Consider the following 16,536-nt stretch of genomic DNA (forward strand, 5'->3'; position numbering starts at 1 on the left):
CATCGCCTTGCCAGGCACGCTGAGGAGAGGCTTGCGGAGCCCCAATGCGGTTTCAGGAAAGGGCGGTCCTGCACAGATGCCATATTTTCTGTCCGTCTGCTACAGCAGAGGTGTAGGGAATTCCAACAAGACCTACATCTCTGCTTTATTGACCTGGTCAAGGCCTATGATACCATCAGTAGGCCTGGGCTCTGGGTCGTTCTTCGTGCTTTTGGAGTACCTGACCCTCTGCTCACGATCATTAAGGACCTTCATGATGGTGAGCGGGCCCGGGTAAAACTACGTGGCCGGGAGTCAGAGCCATTCCCTGTACACCTTGGGGTGCGACAGGGATGTCCTCTGGCTCCCACATTATTTAACATCTTTTTTGACCACGTAGTTTGTGAAGCCTTCAATAGCTGTACCGGGGGAATCTCCATATGGTACAGATATAATGGGAGGCTAATCGATGACCGGGTGCGGTCAAGGGATGGCTCCCTATTGCTCAACCACGTTATGTATGCTGATGATTTGGTAATAGCTGCTCAGTCAGAGGAGGAGTTGGAGACGCTGCTGCTGAGACTGGAGCGTGCCACTAAGAGGTGGGGCCTTACCATCAGCCCCACCAAAACTAAGCACCTGCCTGGGTATTTTGTACCATCGGACACTCCACCCCCACAACTCCCAATCGGTGATGGGGCAGTTGTGGAGAGAGTGGAGAGTTTCCCATACCTGGGTAGTGTGCTTATGACTGGCTCCAGTTTAACAGCAGAGGTCTCACTCCGAATCAGTCGAGCGGCAATATCTTTTAATCGGTTGCGTAACGCTGTGTGGAAGCTACCTGGTCTGTCGCTCCGCACTAAGCTTCAGGTCTTCTCGGCCACTGTCATTCCCTCCCTTATCTACGCTTGCGAAACGTGGACCCCCCTAATGGAACATCTTCGCCGGTTAGAAACATTTAGGTTGGCCTGCCTACGATCCATCCTTGAAAGATCTGGGCAAGGTCCCATCGGTGAGCTCCTCCGGTGGGCAAGGCTGCGATGGCTGGGTCATGTAGCCCGCATGCCCAGCCAACGCATCCCGAAACAGCTTTTGTTCGGCCGGATTGAGGGGGCTAAGCGGGCGCGGCACGGGCTAGAGAAGAGATGGAGTGATGTGGTACAGGAGGACGTGGAGCTGAGTGGACTTGCCGATGACTGGTACCAGCGGTGTCAAGATCGACCTCTGTGGAGGAGGCTCGTGAAGGATGCTACTGGGCAGTTGGAGGTAGTCGCCCTCCAACAACAACGAAGGGCGGAGGAGCGACGCTCACAACAATGAGCGGAGCGCCAGGTGGCTAAAGCACAGCAGGTTGGCACAGTAGGGGGCACAGGTGGTGCATCAGCCAGTCATCTCAGTCAGTCGACCCGTGGCACCTGGGTCTGCCCCGTGACCTCCTGCCAGCGGGCGTTCGACACTTCACGTGGCCTCAGGGTGCACATAGCCTGGCACAAGCGTCGTGGTGACGTCACCGCCACTTAGTGGCGAATAGCGGTTGTTGTTGTGTGTGTGTGTATGTATGTGTGTATGTGTGTGTGTATGTGTGTATGTATGTGTGTATGTGTGTGTGTATGTGTGTGTATGTGTGTGTGTATGTGTGTATGTGTGTGTGTATGAGGATGTATGTGTGTGTATGTGTATGTATGTGTGTGTATGTGTGTGTATGTATGTGTGTGTATGTGTGCATGTGTGTATGTATGTGTGTGTTTGTATGTATGTGTACGTATGTGTGTATGTATGTGTGTATGTGTGTGTATGTGTGTGTATGTATGTGTGTGTATGTGTGTGTGTATGTGTGTGTGTGTGCGTATATGTGTGTGTATGTGTGTGTGAGTGTGTGTGTGTATGTATGTGTGTGTATGTGTGTGTGTGTATGTGTGTGTGTGTATGTGTGTGTATGTGTGTGTGTGGGGAGCGATAGTGTAGCGGTTAGCGCGCTGCGCTATAAACCTGGCGACCCGGGTTCGATTCCCGCTCACGGCCAACACCAGTGACGATTATCTGAACCGGTCCTGGGCCTCCCCTAGGTCGACTCAGCCTTAAATGAGTACCTGGTGCGGTGTGTAAACATTGCCACTAGGGAGACAAAGGCGGTCGGGCATGGTGCTGGCCACCCACCCCCTCGTGTACCGTTCCGGCCTTCATAGGTGCTTGCTAACAGCACTTGCCCCTACAGTCTGTTAAGGCTATATGGGGGATCTTTGTCTTTGTATGTGTGTATGCATGTGTGTGTATGTATGTGTGTATGTTGGTATGTGTGTATGTTGGTATGTGTGTGTATGTGTGTATGTGTGTGTATGTGTGTATTTGTATGTGTGTATGTATGTGTGTATGTATTGGAAGAAGTCACCCCCTGTGAGTGTCTGGCTGAGGTGCCATCTGCTGATTAAGTATTGAAGGCGATCCGGAGTCTGAGACCAGGAAAGGCAGCGGGCAGAGATGGTCTCCCAAGCGAAATGCTGAGGGAGGGTGGCGTTTGTGCACAGACTGCCCTATATGACATCATAATAACAGTCTGGACCACTGGACAGGTTCCACAGGATTGGAAGGATGCCCTGGTGGTCCCCCTTTTTAAGAAGGGGGACCGCACAGAGGAGAGGCTTTTGGAGCCCCAATGCGGTTTCAGGAAAGGGCGGTCCTGCACAGATGCCATATTTTCTGTCCATCTGCTACAGCAGAGGTGTAGGGAATTCCAACAAGACCTACATCTCTGCTTTATTGACCTGGTCAAGGCCTATGATACCATCAGTAGGCCTGGGCTCTGGGTCGTTCTTCGTGCTTTTGGAGTACCTGACCCTCTGCTCACGATCATTAAGGACCTTCATGATGGTGAGCGGGCCCGGGTAAAACTACGTGGCCGGGAGTCAGAGCCATTCCCTGTACACCTTGGGGTGCGACAGGGATGTCCTCTGGCTCCCACATTATTTAACATCTATTTTGACCACGTAGTTCGTGAAGCCTTCAATAGCTGTACCGGGGGAATTTCCATATGGTACAGATATAATGGGAGGCTAATCGATGCCCGGGTGCGGTCAAGGGATGGCTCCCTATTGCTCAACCACGTTATGTATGCTGATTATTTGGTAATAGCTGCTCAGTCAGAGGAGGAGTTGGAGACGCTGCTGCTGAGACTGGAACGTGCCACTAAGAGGTGGGGCCTTACCATCAGCCCCACCAAAACTAAGCACCTGCCTGGGTATTTTGTACCATCGGACACTCCACCCCCACAACTCCCAATCGGTGATGGGGCAGTTGTGGAGAGAGTGGAGAGTTTCCCATACCTGGGCAGTGTGCTTATGACTGGCTCCAGTTTAACAGCAGAGGTCTCACTCCGAATCAGTCGAGCGGCAATATCTTTTCATCGGTTGCGTAACGCTGTGTGGAAGCTACCTGGTCTGTCGCTCCGCACTAAGCTTCAGGTCTTCTCGGCCACGGTCATTCCCTCCCTTCTCTACGCTTGCGAAACGTGGACCCCCCTAATGGAACATCTTCCCCGGTTAGAAACATTTAGGCTGGCCTGCCTACGATCCATCCTGGGTTTAACCAGACTGGATTGTGTGAGGAGCTCACAAATCCTTGAAAGATCTGGGCAGGGTCCCATCGGTGAGCTCCTCCGGCAGGCAAGGCTGCGATGGCTGGGTCATGTAGCCCGCATGCCCAGCCACCGCATGCCGAAACAGCTTTTGTTTGGCCGGATTGAGGGGGCTAAGCGGGCACGGCACGGGCTAGAGAAGAGATGGAGTGATGTGGTACAGGAGGACGTGGAGCTGAGTGGACTTGCCGATGACTGGTACCAGCGGTGTCAAGATCGGCCTCTGTGGAGGAGGCTCGTGAAGGATGCTACTGGGCAGTTGGAGGCAGTCGCCCTCCAACAACAACGGAGGACGGAGGAGCGACGCTCAGAACAACGAGCGGAGCGCCGGGTGGCTAAAGCACAGCAGGTTGGCACAGTAGGGGGCACAGGTGGTGCATCAGCCAGTCATCTCAGTCAGTCGACCCGTGGCACCTGGGTCTGCCCCGTGACCTCCTGCCAGCGGGCGTTTGACACTTCACGTGGCCTCAGGGTGCACATAGCCTGGCACAAGCGTCGTGGTGACGTCACCGCCACTTAGTGGCGAATGGCGGTTGTTGTTGTTGTGTATGTATGTGTGTGTATGTGTGTATGTGTGTGTATGTGTGTATGTTTGTGTATGTGTGTATGTGTGTGTATGTGTGTGTGTATGTGTGCATGTGTGTATGTATGTGTATGTGTGTATGTATATGTACGTGTGTATGTATGTTTGTGTGTATGTGTGTATGTATGTGTGTATGTATGTGTGTGTATGTATGTGTGTGTATGTGTGTGTGTATGTGTGTGTATGTGTGTGTGTAGTGGGGAGCGATAGTGTAGTGTAGCGGTTAGCGCGCTGCGCTATGAACCTGGCGACCCGGGTTCGATTCCCGCTCACGGCCAACACCAGTGACGATTATCTGAACCGGTCCCAGGCCTCCCCTAGGTCGACTCAGCCTCAAATGAGTACCTGGTGCGGTGTGTAAACATTGCCACTAGGGAGACAAAGGCGGTCGGGCGTGGTGCTGGCCACCCACCCCCTCGTGTACCGTTCCGGCCTTCATAGGTGCTCGCTAACAGCACTTGCCCCTACAGTCTGTTAAGGCTATATGGGGGATCTTTGTATGTGTGTGTGTGGGGAGCGATAGTGTAGCAGTTAGCGCGCTGCGCTATGAACATGGCGACCCGCTCACGGCCAACACCAGTGACGATTATCTGAACCGGTCCCGGGCCTCCCCTAGGTCGACTCAGCCTCAAATGAGTACCTGGTGCGGTGTGTAAACATCGCCACTAGGGAGACAAAGGCGGTCGGGCGTGGTGCTGGCCACCCACCCCCTCGTGTACCGTTCCGGCCTTCATAGGTGCTCGCTAACAGCACTTGCCCCTACAGTCTGGTACAGGCTATATGGGGGATCTTTGTCTTTGTATGTGTGTGTATGTGTGTGTATGTATGTATATGTGTGTGTATGTGTGTATGTGTGTGTATGTGTGTGTGTATGTATGTGTGTGTGTATGTGTACGTTGAACTCTTTCTGTCACACCACCACCGCACGTTGCCCAACCGTGCTGAAAGACGACGACAACAACAAGCGGCAATTCTAAAGAGTTATCGGTGTAGTGTGTGTTCATCAGGTGAAGGGACGAGACTGTCTCGAGGACAGGCCACTTGTGTTGAAACGTCGTGAGAATTTTATCGTGTTATTTTATTTTATTAATTTATTACTTTATTCTCATTCTACGTGGTGACTTTACCGAAAGAACCAAAGAAGATGAAAACGCGTGTGTAGTGACTGCGACTGTTACCGCGTGGTGCCGGGCTTACGAAGCCACGGCGGACGATGCGTTGGCATCACGTGCGGCCCGCTCACCGGGCGTGGCGCCGCCGGGCCTAGCGGGGGGCCTGGCTGAGCGCTGGTCGGCGCGGAGGCACCGCGAGCGGCGTGCGGCGCGGGCCAGCCGGGCTCGCGTTGGGGCACGACACGCCGGTTGACCCGCCGGCACGCGGCCGGACGACGTTGGAGGGGGGCTGCCGGGCGGTCACGTGGCGTAGAGGAGCTCTCGGGGAGCCTTCGGGAAAGAGGCGGAGAGATCCGGAAGGTGGGCGGGGTGAGGGGCGGAGCCAGCCCCGGCCCGGGCCGATGTGACGGGGGCCCCGCGAGGGCCCCGGGGTTCTTCGTGTTGCCGGCGATGAAGATCCACGTCGGGGGGAGAAGCCTCTAGCCACGCGGTCTGGGACCCAGCTCAGGGTCCGGGCCGGGATAACGAGTCGTGTCCGGTGCTGCCGTAGCGTAGCTAGATGGGCGTTCAACACCCAAGCGTGGCTTGTGTTATGTTGAGTCGGTGATGTGGTGTTGCTCCCGAGACAACGTCTGCGACTCAGTTGGAGTCGCTACATATGTGTATATAAAACATGTAATAATAGTAGGGCTTTTACCCTTTTTTTGGGGAACAAAACTGAAACCTTTTTACAAGGATTCATGCTACTGCATTAACCACAATACCTGCAGTCAAATTGCAAACAAAAAACACACTATGATAATATTTGTGGCATTGTCCTTGAAACTGATTGGTCCACACCAAGGGACGGCTTTCTTTCTAAGGGACAATGCATCATATATTATCATAGTATGTGTTTTGTTTGCATTTTGACTGCAGGTATTGTGGTTAATGCAGTAACATGAATCCTTGTAAAAAGGTTTCAGTTTTGTTGCCAAAAAAAGGGGAAAAACCCCTACTATTATTATTACATTTTGGTACTGGCAAAGGAGGTCTAATGAAGATAAAAAACATGCATTTGAACAAACGCAACAATCATCCGGGAAAATTGTTCTCGGAGCGCAGCTAGAAAAAAAAAGCACAAACGTTTTAAGAGACGCAACATATCATTTACTGCAGATAGTTTCACATCAATCACTCAATCTCGGTCAATGCTCACCGCCACTATTGCCAGACATTGTGTAACAGGTAAGAGGCGTAGCCCTGCAATTCTTACCTGTGCCACTGCTGACAGATGGGGCTCCACGAGAGGGGGCTCTGGAGAGCCCCTTTGAGGCAGGCGGGGTAATTTTGACTCTTTCACGTTGGCCAGACGTCTTCGAAGAGGATTTTGTACACGATACATATATACATTATGAACCTGTGACCAATGCCGACTGTTACACTTCTAATAGGATACTCGTAAGCAATGCGTTAGGCTTGACAGGAATTGAACGATGTGTTGTACCGCACATTTTCCACGAATGCTCAGACCACTTTGGTGTGTGTGCATGTTGTATACTCTCCACAGGATTATAAGATAGGCGTCGTTGTGGTCTCATAGTTCAACAATCTTTAGGATCCGACGGTGCATTCCATAATTAAAGGTTAATCCTCTGTTCATTATGATGTCGTTTTTGGTTGCTTAGTACACTGAGTGAACGTATTTCAACGGAACATGAAAATGACTTTTTTTTATGTGACTGAGCGTACCCAGCTATATTTTCACATAGCTCAGTGCCATGATACTACTACTCAGATTTATGTTCCATTAGAAGTTAAGATTACGGTTAAAAGTCACGACTTACTTGCACGCACTTTACGTCGGTAACGCTAAACACACAAACGTTCATTGTGAACGATCAAAGACAACTGTCTGACGTTGTGACTTAAAAAAGTGTTTTAACAGAAATTCAGGCAATTTAAAACAACACGTCATCACAATTTCTTGGCTGTACGTTCTGTTTGTGTGTAACCAGTTTTCTGCGGCAAGACTTAAAGTCAAAATGTGTATACGCACTCAATAAAATGCATCGCACGACAATTGTTTTTGTGGAATTTCTTTTTTAAAACATGAACATTTAAGTTTGTAGTTGGCACGTTTTTAACGCGGCAATGAAAGTTGTTTAAAGTCAAAAGCCTCTGTCTCTCTCTCTGTCTCTCTCTTCTCGTCTCCACTGTCGCTGCCCGTCGGAGCTCGGCGTCTGCGGCTCCTCTCATAGGTGGGCGTCCCCGGCCCGAACGCTTCCAGGAAGCCCTCCTGTGTGGCAGCAGAGAAACAGAACGAAAAGAGAGCCCCATCATCATCATCATCGTCATCACACAGCTGCTGCTGCTGCTGCTGCTACTCAGCCCCGAGCTGTAAATGCTCTGCTGATACGCATGGCATTGTCCTTGTGCTGGTCACCTTTTGGCGTTGTTCTCTGATCTGATACTTGGTGGTGAGTCACTGGTAGAGAGACACTGGGTAGTGAGACACTGGGTAGTGAGACACTGGGTAGTGAGACACTGATACAGAGACACTGGGTAGTGAGACACTGGGTAGTGAAACATTGGGTAGTGAGACACTGATACAGAGACACTGGTTAGTGAGACACTGGGTAGTGAAACACTGGGTAGTGAGACACTGCTAGTGAGACACTGGGTAGTGAGTCACTGGTACAGAGACACTGGGTAGTGAGACACTGGGTAGTGAAACACTGGGTAGTGAGACGCTGCTAGTGAGACACTGGGTAGTGAGACACTGGGTAGTGAGACACTGCTAGTGAGACACTGGGTAGTGAGACACTGCTAATTAGACACTGGGTAGTGAGACACTGGGTAGTGAGACACTGGGTAGTGAGACACTGCTAATTAGACACTGGGCAGTGAGACACTGGGTAGTGAGACACTGGTTAGTGAGACACTGGGTAGAGAGACACTGGGTAGTGAGACACTGGGTAGTGAGACAATGGCTAGTGAGACACTGGGTAGTGAGACACTGGGTAGTGAGACACTGCTAGTGAGACACTGGGTAGTGAGACACTGGGTAGTGAGACACTGCTAGTGAGACACTGGGTAGTGAGACACTGGGTAGTGAGACACTGGGTAGTGAGACACTGATAGTGAGACACTGCTAGTGAGACACTGGGTAGTGAGACACTGGGTAGTGAGACACTGGGTAGTGAGACACTGGGTAGTGAGACACTGGGAAGTGAGACACTGGCTAGTGAGGTACTGGGTAGTGAGACACTGGGTAGTGAGACACTGCTAGTGAGACACTGGGTAGTGAGACACTGGGTAGTGAGACACTGCTAGTGGGACACTGGGTAGTGAGACACTGGTAGTGAGACACTGGGTAGTAAGACACTGGGGAGTGAGACACTGCTAGTGAGACACTGGGTGGTGAGACACTGGGTAGTGAGACACTGCTAGTGAGACACTGGGTGGTGAGACACTGGGGAGTGAGACACTGGGTAGTGAGACACTGGGTAGTGAGGCACTGGGTGGTGAGACACTGGGTAGTGAGACACTGGGTAGTGAGACACTGGGGAGTGAGACACTGGGTAGGAGTCTAGGCCATAGAGAAGACTGCTTCTACTGCTGTATCTGGTGTAGGCCGACCAGTTCTCAAAGACAAAGCGTGTGCACTGAGCGACTTCCGAGACACGTCGAGTAGAAGGCTTCTTATTTATTAAGAGCACATGGGGCGACACACTTCGTAACACAGCTGCACATAGACGATCCTAACACACAGCCCATCTCCGGCATACGCTGCGCCAGCTGTCCGACTAGCGTAGCGGCGGCGGCAACGGAGAGGGTGTTGCAGAACAGCCACGTGGTCGGAGACGAAGGGATCACGACGAGCAGAGACGCAGCCAGGACCCAAGACCCGCTAACAGCCCCGAACCTCTGGTTTCGGTCTCCCTTATATATGCTGGGCGTGGCCAAGCTCCACCTCTGGCCACGCCCCTTTCCAAGCTCCACCACTGGCCACGCCCCTTTCCAGAACCTTCGGGCTGGTTCATCCCCCGCTCCTCCTGATGTCGAGGGGAAATGGGCGAGGACTGTGGCTCATGCAGCTGCTATTGGCTGCTTTGGGTACGCGGTCCAGACCTATCCCCATAGACCCTGGCTCACAAAGTAGGTGTTCAGGCTGGCTGAGAAAAAAGCGACAGGCTGACTCTCATCGTCTGCAGCATCCCACGTCAGAGAATGAGGCTTACCGCAGCCTTCGCTCGGAGGTTCGGAGAGCCGTGAGGCGCTGTAAGGACGGTCGGTTGTCGCGGGTTGCTAAGGAGATGGAGTCTGCCTCAATGGCCCATGATCACAAATCGCTCTTTAATTCCATAAAGAAGTAACCTGCAGCACCACACTTATTACTATGATTAGGGGAAAGAACGGTGATCCAATCTCCGACCCCCAGGAACGGGTTTGCAGATTTGCTGAGCATTTCTGTGAGGTCCTGGAGGAGGGGAAATCCCTCAGCCTGGAAAACATCGTGGCACAAAGTGGGGATGACCCTGCTGAGGCTGCGGTGCCTCAAAGGTGTCGAAGAAGTCACCCCCTGTGAGTGGCTGGCTGAGGTACCATCTGTTGAGGAAGTACTTAAGGCGATCCAGAGCCTAAGACCAGGAAAGGCAGCGGGCAGAGATGATCTACCAAGCGAAATGCTGAGCGAGGGTGGCGTTTGTTGAAAAGTTTTGTCCACACAGTACACGTCTTTTGGCGTTGCTGAAACCGTTCGTTGCCCGTCCCGCGCTCATGTTGCTGCTGTGATAGGTTATTGTCTTTTATAAATTTGAATGGGGATTATTTATTTATTTATGCATCTACGTAGTTGGTTTACGTCATGTTATTAGAAATGGCAGTACGGGGATTCAACCGCTAGGTGGCAACTGCAGCATTGCTTTGATGATCCGGAGTAAGAGAGAGAGAGACGCCTATTAGCATTGGACACGGAGTAGACGACAGAGGTAGCTCAAATGACAGAGGACAATTATTTACTTATTCAGTTTCTCAACGGGGATAGCTAGCCCCCCCCCCCCCAAACCATCAACAAAAGCAGTGGCCATTTATCCCCGCGGCTGAATCATTTTGGTGGCGCATGCCAGCTTTACCACGTTCGCCGCTTGTTGCAGAAATTCACCGTTCAAATCCGGCACTCACCCTGCTCACGGCTGCCGTTGCATTAACCGTAAACATACGCGCCTTCCACTTGACAGTCGGATGTTAAAGACCTCGCAACGTCTGTCGCAAGATCACGCCATTGTGTGCTGCTGTCACGGTCCCGATTTGCCAAATAAAAAAAAATGACCCGCAGATTGTAATAGACAGCACTCGTGGAAGACCCCTATGGCTGAAGTATGGCAGGGGCCTCCTGAAAGAGTCATGATACTCATTGAGGTTGTCCTTGATAAACAAGCGAACACCTGGAATTACACGCAATTTGGATGACTCTCAGCGGGGAATAATATCTGAACCGGTCCTAGGTCCACACTACTTCACAACCCACACTGATCAGCATGGTGAAGTATGGTCAAACAACCTAAATGACCCAACATGGTGTAGTCAGACCATTATTCAGCAGTATTTTCACGAAAGGGCTGGTGGGAAAGCATGGTCCAACAATTCCCATGACCAATACTGTTGGGGAATCCTTCATCCAGCGGCGGATTGACAAAGTGCCGCATAAATCTTTACTGGCATGCTGCATCAGCAACCGTGATAAGCAGTGCATATGAAGAAAGAAACACCTTGATTAAAAAAAAATCTTTAACTGAATTTTTTGCCCAGCTGTCCTTTGTTGACGACGTTTAATGGCGCTGATGCATGTATAATCCATTAACAAGCAAGCAGAGTTGGTGGATAACACAGGCATTGAGATGCCATGCTGTGCAGCCGTCCACCCACCTCCAAGGCAACTGAATGCTGTGTGATCTGTAGCAGACAGTACAGTTCAGCAGTTTTCAAATAATTAAATCGTGGACATTTGTCAATCCACTGCTAGACAGATGGATGCGTCTGTGCCATGTTGGTCACGATGGTTGTATGACCATACTTCGAGGTGGCGAGATGTTAACTACCTCGCCTGGTATATAGGAGGTCGTGGGTTAGATCCCGACCCTTACACGTGTATATTTGGAGTTTTAATTTCTCTCTCATCGTGGTCGCATGGATTTTTCTCCGGGGCCTCCGGTTTTTCCCTCTCCACATTTAGTATCAACGTGCGTTTATAGAGTATTTGGCTGCTATAAATTTCCCCATGATGAGCCACTTCGTTGAGCTATCATTTGTGATAGCCAGATCGTTTATAAAAAAGAGCTATATAGCTCTGGGCCTTACCTGGTGAAATATATATTTTTAATTTAGTTTATATGGTGGAAGCCAGGGACTAGTTCAGATATAGCTCCTCACTGTGATGTTAGCCGTGGCTGGGAGTTGAACTCGGGTTCAATCGTATGGTGTGCTGACCACTATGTATTTTATAGCTTTATTTTGGTGATTTCTAAAACAGATGGTTAAGCCATGTTTCTTGCGGAAGTGCGGAGTTGGCCTGATAACTTGAATCTAACTTGTCTTCTGGTTGTTATTGTTTGTCTTGCATCACACTGGGATTTTTGCACACAGCGTTGTAATATGGTGTTTTTTCTGTAAGATTTGCTGGTTTATCCAGGATGTTTCTGTTGTGCGTCGTCGTCGCTTTAAGATGTTTCTCTGTTCATACTTTGTTGCGGTTGCACCCGACTCAAGAGCCGCATGGCTCACAGGGCTACACCTAATGAATGAAACTTGAAAACTTGAAACTGCCCTACATGACATCATAACAACAGTCTGGACCACTGGACGGGTTCCGCAGGATTGGAAGGATGCCCTGGTGGTCTCCCTCTTTAAAAAGGGGGACCGCACAGACTGTAACAACTACAGGGGCATCTCACTCCTTAGTGTGCTGGTAAAGGTCCTGGCAAGGATTATTTAACATCGCCTTGCCAGGCATGCTGAGGAGAGGCTTGCGGAGCCCCAATGCGGTTTCAGGAAAGAGCGGTCCTGCACAGATGCCATGTGATCTGTCCGTCTGCTACAGCAGAGGTGTAGGGAATTCCAACAAGACCTACACATCTCTGCTTTATTTACCTGGTCAAGGCCTATGATACCATCAGTAGGCCTGGGCTCTGGGTTGTTCTTCGTGCTTTCGGAGTCCCTGACCTGCTGCTCACGATCATGAAGGACCTTCATGATGGTGAGCAGGCCTGGGTAAAACTACGTGGCCGGGAGTCGCAGCCATTCCCTGTACACCTTGGGGTGCGACAGGAATGTCCTCTGGCTCCCACATTATTTAACATCTATTTTGACCACGTAGTTTGTGAAGCCTTTTCATCTGGTACAGATACAATGGGAGGCTGATTGATGCCCGGGTGCAGTCAAGGGATGGCTCCCTATTTCTCAAACATGTTATTGGTGGTGGTGTTGGCGGTGGTGGTGTTGGCGGTGGTGGTGTTGGCGGTGTTGGTGGTGGTGGCGACGTTAGTGGTGTTAGTGGTGGCGACGGTAGTGGTGTTGGTGGTGGCGGTGGCGATGGTAGTGGTGTTGGTGGTGTTAGTGGTGGCGACGGTAGTGGTGTTGGTGGTGGCAATGGCGACGGTAGTGGTGTTGGCGGTGGTGACGGTAGTGGTGTTAGTGGTGGCGATGGTAGTGGTGTTGGTGGTGGCGGTGGTGACGGTAGTGGTGTTAGTGGTGTTGGTGGTGGCGACGGTAGTGGTGTTGGTGTTGGCGGTGGCGACGGTAGTGGTGTTAGTGGTTAGTGATGGCGATGGTAGTGGTGTTAGTGGTGTTAGTGGTGGCGACGGTAGTGGTGTTAGTGGTGGCGACGGTAGTGGTGTTGGTGGTGTTAGTGGTGGCGACGGTAGTGGTGTTTGCGGTGGTGACGGTAGTGGTGTTATTGGTGGCGACGGTAGTGGTGTTGGTGGTGGCGACGGTAGTGGTGTTGGCGGTGTTAGTGGTGGCAACGGTAGTGGTATTGGTGGTGGCGACGGTAGTGGTGTTGGCGGTGTTAGTGGTGGCGACGGTAGTGGTGTTGGTGTTGGCGGTGTGTAACCCCTCACCCAGCCTCCCTGCTCCATGAGCCACGGCTTGCGTGTGATCAACAGCACAGCGGCCACCGCGTCCGTCAAGGGCCACGACTTCTCCAAGTCGCCCAGACGACCGGAGGCACTCAAGCTCTTCACGAGCAGCGCGCAAAACACCACCATGGACAGGACGCCTTCCCAGTTCATGGGCCCGCCGGCGAGAACCTTCCAGGCCATGGTCACGACCAGCCGGAGCGGCTCCGCCTCCCTCGCCAGCTCCTCCGTGCGGCTCGCCAAGTCCGGGATGGAGGCTTCAAGCTGAGCGAGCAAGATGTCCCCTTGGGTGTCGAGCACCTCCTGCAGCTGCCCCACACGCTGCCGGACGAGCCGCTGGGAAGCCTGGAGCTCCGACTGCACCTCCTGCGCCTGCCGCCGCAGTTGCTGCACCTGCCACCACAGTTCCTACCAGTTCTTGAACTTCCGCAGCTGCTCAAACTGCTCGTGCTGCGTCAGCTGCAGCTGCTTGAACCGATGCATTAGCTGTAAGTCCTGGAGCCGATACTGCTCCTGCACCTCCTGGAGCTGCTGCTCCTGCACCCCCTGGAGCTGCTGCCGCTCCTGCTGGAGCCGCCGCACGAGCTGCTGTTGCTGCTGCACCTGCTCAAGCTGCTCCTGCACCTCCTGCACATGCTGGAGCTGCTGCTGCCGGAGATTCTCCGCCCACTGCTGCTGTTGCTGCTGCGCAAGCTGGAGTTGTCGCTGCACCTTCGGGAGCTGCTCCTGCAACTGCTGAAGCTGCTGCTGGTGGTGCTGCTGCAGTCCCTGCTGCACAGGCTGCTGCTGCAGTCCCTGCTGCACAGGCTGCTGGTGCTGCTGCAGTCCCTGCTGCATGGGCTGCTGGTGCTGCTGGTGCTGTCCCTGCTGCACAGGCTGCTGGTGCTGCAGTCCCTGCTGCTGGTGCTGCTGCTGTCCCTGCTGCACGGGCTGCTGGTGCTGCTGCTTGTGGAGCTGCCGCCGCTGCTCCGCCTGTTCTGTCAGGTGAGCCACGTAGCCGGAGATTAGATCGGAGGTTACGACGGTCAGCAGCTGCATCGCTTCATCCTCCTACTCCTCCTCGCCGCCGCAGCCGCCGACCCTCGCCTGAATCCCACCTGCAGAATGCGACGCGGCATGGGCAGAGGCCGCAGGCTGCATGGCGGTGTAGGCCTCAGTGGCGGGCGTTGACGTCGTTGTTGCTGATTCTGCTGCTGCGGGGTCGTTGATGTCGCGAGGCAACTGAGAAGGTGGAGGAGGGGGACGAGGTGGAGGTAGAGGAGGCAGAGGAGGTGGCGACTTCGTGCCTCGCTGGGAGCTGTTTGTCTTCTCCCTCCATTCACATTTGGTTTTTGGTGATGGCGTAGGATCGATCCGTGGATCTATTCGGTATCGAGGGAAATCGATTCCTCCACGCGATAACGTTCGAATCGACTTCGATTGCAATCCGTCGGTCGATTTTGACCTCGATTCACGATCCGCACGCGAGGGGGCGGGGCCAAGTGGGTCGACGTACAAAATCAGTTCTGAGACAGAGATCCATAGACTACTCATAGAGACCCATAGACTACTCATAGAGACCCATAGACTACTCATAGAGACCCATAGACTACTCATAGAGACCCATAGACTACTCATAGAGACCCTTAGAGTACTCATAGAGACCCATAGACTACTCATAGAGACCCATAGAGTCACTGCACAGAGACCCATAGACTACTGATGGAGACCCATATACTACTGATAGAGACCCATAGAGTCACTGCATAGAGACCCATAGACTACTGATAGAGACCCATAGACTACTCATAGAGACCCATATACTACTGATAGAGACCCATAGACTACTGATAGAGACCCATAGAGTCACCGCACAGAGACCCATAGACTACTGATAGAGACCCATAGAGTCACCGCACAGAGACCCATAGACTACTGATAGAAACTCATAGAGTACAGATAGAGATCCATAGACTACTGATAGAGACCCATAGAGTACTGATAGAGACCCATAGAGTACTGGTAGAGACCCATAGAGTCACTACACAGAGACCCATAGACTACTGATAGAGACCCATAGACTACTGATAGAATCAGAATCAGAAAGGGTTTTATTCGCCATGAAAGTTCACACCGACACGGAATTTACTTTGGCAGGATGGTGCATACATTCAACATATAGGAATCTAAAATCTTCAAAAAGTTTTAAACAAGTGTTACTATAATAAGGGTTAAAAGTCTAACACCAAGGGGCTCAAGTATATAAAATTGAATAAATATCGAATATAAAATAGCTTTAAGATATAATTTAAAAAATACAAATAGGTTAACATAGTTAATATCGGCAAGGTGTCATTATGTAGATAAAATGTTAATATCAGTGTTAGCCCTTGGCCTTGTTTAACAGGCCTGCAGCAGATGGGAAGAAACTGTTTTTATGGCGTGAGGTTTTGGTCCTGATGGACCGAAGCCTTCTGCCGGAGGGGAGTAGCTGAAACAGAGAGTGTCCAGGGTGGGAGAAATCGGCCATAATCTTCCTCGCTTGCCTCATGGACCTTGTCGTGTGCAGGTCCTCGAGGGTTGGTAGATTGCAGGCAATTACCTTCTCAGCAGTGTGGATGATACGCTGCAGTCTGCTCTTGTCCTTGGCAGTGGCAGCAGCGCACCAGACGGTTATGGAGGAGGTGAGGATGGATTCAATGATCGCTGTATAGAATTACACCATCATTGTCTTTGGCAGGTTGAATTTCTTCAGCTGCCGTAGAAAGTACATCCTCTGTGCAGTCTGCTTAACAGCGGATGTCAAACAAGCCACTGTGTCACTCACAACGCACATTGCATGTTGGTGTCACGGTCAAAATTGTGGCAATTCCAGTAACACTATCCAGAAACTCCACAAGGGAGATGAAGCGTCAATGATCGCCCCCTACCGACAGACTCATGTCCACGTGCAGGCCGGTGCAGGGCCACCTTGTGCCACACAGGGGCAGCTGCCACTAGGGGGCGCCCTTCCATTGTTTGAGATGAGGTTCGATACGAAACACCGAGTTGCTGAGGCAATTAGGCAAGCGACTTGAGTGCAAATATGTTGTTTATAACGTAGTGAATGCTTGGGAGCTTGTCTCTCTCTCCTGC

General features: G+C 51.8%; 1 protein-coding gene across 1 annotated transcript; it reads right to left on the minus strand.

Annotated features, from left to right (window-relative positions):
• Positions 1-6,431: 6,431 nt before the first annotated feature.
• LOC142921028 (uncharacterized) lies at positions 6,432-14,770 on the minus strand. The gene is made up of 2 exons (XM_076062916.1): positions 13,405-14,770; positions 6,432-7,583 (listed from the first exon to the last, which is right to left on the minus strand). Exon 1 carries the CDS (start codon positions 14,458-14,460, stop codon positions 13,831-13,833), a length of 630 nt encoding a protein of 209 aa, XP_075919031.1. The 5' UTR covers positions 14,461-14,770; the 3' UTR covers positions 6,432-7,583; positions 13,405-13,830.
• Positions 14,771-16,536: the final 1,766 nt, after the last annotated feature.

Source organism: Petromyzon marinus, unplaced genomic scaffold, assembly GCF_048934315.1.
Source record: "Petromyzon marinus isolate PM22_M1 ecotype Great Lakes invasive population unplaced genomic scaffold, UKy_Petmar_22M1.pri1.0 PM_G_Scaffold_79, whole genome shotgun sequence".
Classification (NCBI taxonomy): Eukaryota; Metazoa; Chordata; class Hyperoartia; order Petromyzontiformes; family Petromyzontidae; genus Petromyzon; species Petromyzon marinus.